The 5,123-nt window shown below is 43.5% G+C and overlaps 1 protein-coding gene across 6 annotated transcripts in view; it reads right to left on the bottom strand.

Annotated features, from left to right (window-relative positions):
* Positions 1 to 4,602, bottom strand: part of HNRNPH3 (heterogeneous nuclear ribonucleoprotein H3) — a 6,132-nt gene extending 1,530 nt beyond the window's left edge. For 2 of the 6 annotated variants that reach the window (XM_026852022.1, XM_026852017.1), the window contains exons 1-8: positions 4,419 to 4,602; positions 3,754 to 3,892; positions 3,025 to 3,212; positions 2,528 to 2,614; positions 2,071 to 2,201; positions 586 to 721; positions 237 to 317; positions 66 to 152 (exon numbers count right to left, since the gene is read on the bottom strand). In XM_026852022.1, coding sequence (XP_026707823.1) covers positions 66 to 152; positions 237 to 317; positions 586 to 721; positions 2,071 to 2,201; positions 2,528 to 2,614; positions 3,025 to 3,212; positions 3,754 to 3,892; positions 4,419 to 4,536 — 967 coding nt within the window. In that variant the 5' untranslated portion in view covers positions 4,537 to 4,602. The remainder of the gene's footprint in view (positions 1 to 65; positions 153 to 236; positions 318 to 585; positions 722 to 2,070; positions 2,202 to 2,527; positions 2,615 to 3,024; positions 3,213 to 3,753; positions 3,893 to 4,418) is intronic. The other 4 variants (XM_026852023.1, XM_026852018.1, XM_026852020.1 and 1 more) reach the window with 3 other exon arrangements.
* Positions 4,603 to 5,123: the final 521 nt, after the last annotated feature.

Raw genomic sequence — 5,123 nt, 5'->3', positions numbered from 1 at the left:
CCCCTCCCCGATGCGGGCGCCCGTGGCGCTCCCACAGAGGCCCGGTCAGACAGGGCGCTACTTACTGTATCCGCCCAGGCCGTCGGGAGTGCCATATCCACCACTGTAATTGCTGCCCATTCCCATCCTACCCACGGAGCCGTAGCCTTGATCTGAAAAGCAGAAAGGGCCTGGTTAGGACCTGGGGAGCGGTGAGCCGCGGCCGGGCGGCAGCGGGGCGCGGGGCGGGCGCGTACCCATGCCGTCTCTGCCGTAGCCTCCCATCCCGGAGCCACCTCCAGCAGTCGAGTTCAGGAACAGCTCGATATATCGATGCTCTGCAGGGAACAAAAGCGATGGACTTTGTACTCTGACTCAGAAACCAGCAGCGCAGAGATAACACCCCCCAACCTTACGAGTACGAGTAGCGGTTACAAGCCCCCCGAAAGCCAGTTTGAAATGTGGTAACTGGCAAAAAGTCTCGATCTGTGTATTCACTGCACAGCACCCTGGGTGAAGCGCAGCTTAAGGCCACCTACTCCATTTGCCCTTCGAGCCCGCGCTGAAGCCTGGCCCAGGACAGCTCCACGTGAACCCGATACTCACGCATGTGGTTTTTATCCTTAGACATGGCAGCTACTGCATCCTCGTGTGTTACAAATTCCACATCTGCCTCTCCCGTGGCTCTTCCGTCTGCCCCAATATCAATGTGAACTCTTATAGGATTCAATGGTGAAAAAAACTAAGAAGAAAAACAAACAGAAATCATCACATTAATGCAGAATTCAAGCCAGGTACTTTTTTTTAATCCCAGTGCGTAGTGGAGCACTGCAGCAATTTCATCTCATCCTACCATGTACATTTAACTACTAATTTCCAAAGTATTACTTAGTGACAGTGGACCTTCAACATTAGACTAATCTACACTCACAATCTATTATTATTACACAACTCCAAGAGCTCCAGCTCCAGAGCTTGAGGAGCTTTCTTTAAAAGCAGAGATGCAAACACAAGTTCCTGTCTGCACATGCTGCTTTAATCAAGAAGTTCTAGTATGATGCCATCCTGGAAGAGGAAAATAATTTGTTTTTGAAGAACCAGAGCCCAATAAGTGTCTCAAAGCAAGGACATCTTTATGGAATTCAAACCCAGCTGACTGTCAGCCAGACTGCTTTTGCTCGCTCCAGAACTCGAGGAGATATGGTGGGAGTTCTGAACAACAGCCTCAATCCCAAAGAGCACCTACAAACAAACCCGTGGTATGCAACTCAAGTGCTACTCATCACCTTGCAGTAACATGCTCTGATCAAAGCTCTTGCTCTGAGAGTCTTTAGACTGACAGAACAAAATATAGCTCAATTGAAAAAAAAGCAGCAAGAAAAAAAAAAAAAAAGCCCAAGAAAGAAAAGCACAATCTTAAGAATGGAGTTCTGCATACATAATAGGTAGGTGCAACTAACAAAGACACAGCCCACTGTAGAGAGGGGCTGTGTTTAAACCAGGCCTTTTATCCCAGAAAACTTCTTCCCCTACACAGGCCACAGAGAAATGCATTCCCAAAATTGTGCTGACGTGCTTTTATCTGCCACCCTCGACTCTTACAAGTAACAGGATACTGTCCCCTCCAACCAAACACAGCTCCCTACAGCCTGCCCATCCTGTCCCTCCTAAAGTCAGTCTGAAGTCACACACATACACAAACTACAATCAAAATTTCACATCTGCTATCGCTCTTCTACAGAGCTGTAAGTCTCCAGTTAAAACTTCTGAAAGCCTTAAAACAAGGATAGCAACTGCAACAACCATCCTCTCCCAATACACCTTTTATGGAAATGAAAATGCAGAGTACAGAGATGAATGTTAAGTATAGTTTGGCTGACCTCTCCAGTAACCTTACCTCAGGCGTTACCTTTCTAGAAGCTGATTCACTATTAAGCTTTGTAGAACTCACACAGCAAGCCCTGACTTTAGTTAGCAGATATATCAGAGCTATTGATCGCTCATCTGAGAACTTTAACCAAGTTTGGAACAAGAAAGACAAGAACATGCGAGCTCTTGGCACCAGAAAGCCCCTTTCCCCATCGTACTTACATTAGCAATATCGTTTTCCGTCGCTCGAAAAGGCAGTCCTCTCATGTGAACAAAATGACCACCACCATGGAAACCCGACCCTGCTTCTCCAGCTCCACCATAGCCATGTCCTCCCATGCCTATTAAGAAACCCAAACCAAACAAAACCACACACCTGTAAAATCATCATGAAAACCCAGAAAAGTCCTCACTACTGGTTTTGGGTAAGCACTCACTTTCTGCCCCTGAATGCAAGATGTTTACACTTCCTGCTTATCTGCCCAGATACCTAACCAGAAGACAGCCTAAGCAACATGTTTTCCTGAAATTCCCGAATTCCTCCCCTTTTTAAACAACCTCCTTTCTTTACAGTGTAGTCTAATGAAGAAAGCTATTATTTCTGTCTTGTAATTCATAGTATTTCCAACTTAAATAATCCAAAAATCTTTTTAAACAATTATAAAAGACTTTTTGTTACCTCTCCCATCCCTCATTCTGTCATCGTAGCCGTCGTTTCCATAGCCATAATTATTATAGCCACCATAATCATCAAAGCCACCATACCCTGTGTGCAATGGAGAGAAAGAAAGGAATTATTACATTATTACTGAAATTTCACTAAGCAATGCACAAGAGTAAATTTTTCAGTCTTTGGGCACCCAGAAGTTTGCAAACAGTCTCTACAGACTGTTAAACCTGGATTTCTGAACTGAGTGCAAATGTGAAATTCCTTTTATACAGTAAGAAGACTGAAACATGCAAGCGAGACGTCAAATTCTGCTGAAAATAGTTCCCTTATAATTTCCATTACTCTTAAATACTAAGCCACATTTTTTGGATACATGACAAGAATTTCTTTGAGAGAAGCGTGTCAAACCTAAGGGGCACTGCAGCTACCACCATTTCTTTAGTTCTTGACAAAGATGTCAGAAACACAAACTGACAACAGAACCTCCAGCCATTAGATAAACATACCACCGTCATATCCACCACCTCCTCGACGCATTCTGTCATACATACTTCCACGCCCAGCTCCATAATAACCCCCTCTTCCTCCTAATGGTCTATCATATGGTCCAGGTCGTTGTTGTCCCATCATTCTTCTTGGCATGTCACAGAATCCTCTGATTTCGCTCTTACTACTTTTGAAGATTTCAATATATCTAATAAAAGAGGATTTTCAAGGTACCAATAAGAATACACGCACAAGCTCTCTGAATATTATAAAAGGCCATACTATGTTTTCTATAACTAAACATACAATCCAATACAAGTGACTAGGGATACCATACAACTTAAGTTTCTCCTCAAAACCGTAAGAATCTTAAGTGTATAAAAAAAACACTTTACAGTGGCCAAAATTACTACGTGAAAATTCTAGCTGTACAAATTAAGCATAAAACATGTCTTTCCAGTATGAGAAACATACTGTTGAAAAACAACGTCTAGCTATAGTAGCATTTATCAAATTACCCTACACAAGTACGATTGAAACAATTTTCTCAGTTTAGCAAACTACCCAGAGCAATACTGTCTCCCCCACCCCCCAATCTACCATTTTTCCCAAGTTAACTTAGGATCAGTTATAAAAATTCTTAAAAACAGCCAGTTCCATATAATGGTCCCCAACCCCCCCAAAAGCATTACTGACCCACAACCCCCAAAAATAAAGATTTAACACCATCCCAAACTCTCCATCCCCACCTGTGCCCTATTCTTTCCTTGTGTTTCCCCAGAGCATTTTCTGCTATCTCCTTTGAAGCAAACTGCACGAAGGCCTCCCCTGTGCTTCTCCCCTGGTAGTCCAGCGTCAATGTTATCCCATTTGGCACGATTTCCAACCCTTTAACCCAAGGACAAATAACCCCATCAAGGGGAACAGTGTTAAAGGCTGAAACATTCCCATCTGTAGCAAATACTTAAAGCATATCTAAACAACAACAACGAAAAAGAAAACCACCTTGTTTCCCCCATCACCCAACAATGCAAGCCAATGATCTTTCATTAAACATATATGGATTTAGCCATACTTCTTTTCTGTTTAAACTATGTAAAAATGCAGCTACCTATGTTACATGAAGAAAATACAGCTACCAATCAAGTAATTTAACTGATCCAAATGCTAACATTCGGGTTACCCCAATATGCATATGTTTACCACCTTGACAGAATTAGATACATACTGTGTTTTACTACATCTATGGTTATTTCTACTTCATTTACAGGGCATAATTCTTACTTAAGGCAAACTAATTTAACACAATCCCTCCCCTCCACCCCATTAACAGCTATCACAAATTAAAATGCACAAAACATTGTGTAAGAGACAAGAAAACTCAGTCACTATACTTCGACTATACTAGAGGTACCTTGGAAAAACTGAACAATCTCTTCTTTGCTGCAACCAAAGGGCAGGCCTCGAAGTCGTACCACTGTTCCATCATTAGTTGTATCATTTGGCCCGTTATGTTTTCCACTCCAGTCCATCTTTTATTTGAATCAAACCCTACAAAAAAAGAAGGAAAAATGTTGACATTCCAGAGATGCCTAAGTCCCTCCTCTCAAAAGAAATCTGGCAGGTTTTTCTTCGGCTAACTAGTAGCATGGATAACGAACTTTAATTCTGTTACACACTTAAAATGGTGCTTATCACATCCAGAGCTCACGTTCATCTAAAAGCGCTCAAACTCTGACAGGGCACACAGTGTGTAGGGAGGGAGGGCTGCACGTGGGTAGGCACCGCACATAAAGCTCATTATTTACTCGGAATACACGGAACATCTGTCCCATAACATTTTGAGTTGGGTTTTTTTTTGTTATTTCAGGGTGGGTTTTTTTTTTTTTTTCAGCGTGACAGTTGAAGAAGGGATAGGAACCACGCAAAGCTTCCTGCGTGGAAACACAAGGCCTTCCTTTGTCTGCAAACAAAGCGCCACGGGCCGCGCTCCCCGTCGATTTTCGTTGCGTTTTCCCTCCGCACCCCCTTCCGGGAGCGCCGACGAAGCGTTACCCGCACCAGGAGGGACCCGGCCGAGGGGAGGGCGCCGCGCACCGGCACCCCGGCGGGGCAGGGC

The sequence above is a fragment of the Athene cunicularia genome, assembly GCF_003259725.1.
Source record: "Athene cunicularia isolate RWA chromosome 6 unlocalized genomic scaffold, athCun1 chr6_part2, whole genome shotgun sequence".
NCBI classification, from domain to species: Eukaryota; Metazoa; Chordata; class Aves; order Strigiformes; family Strigidae; genus Athene; species Athene cunicularia.
The sequence above is the reverse complement of the archived record's forward strand: the minus strand, read 5'-3'. Positions and strand labels throughout refer to the sequence as shown.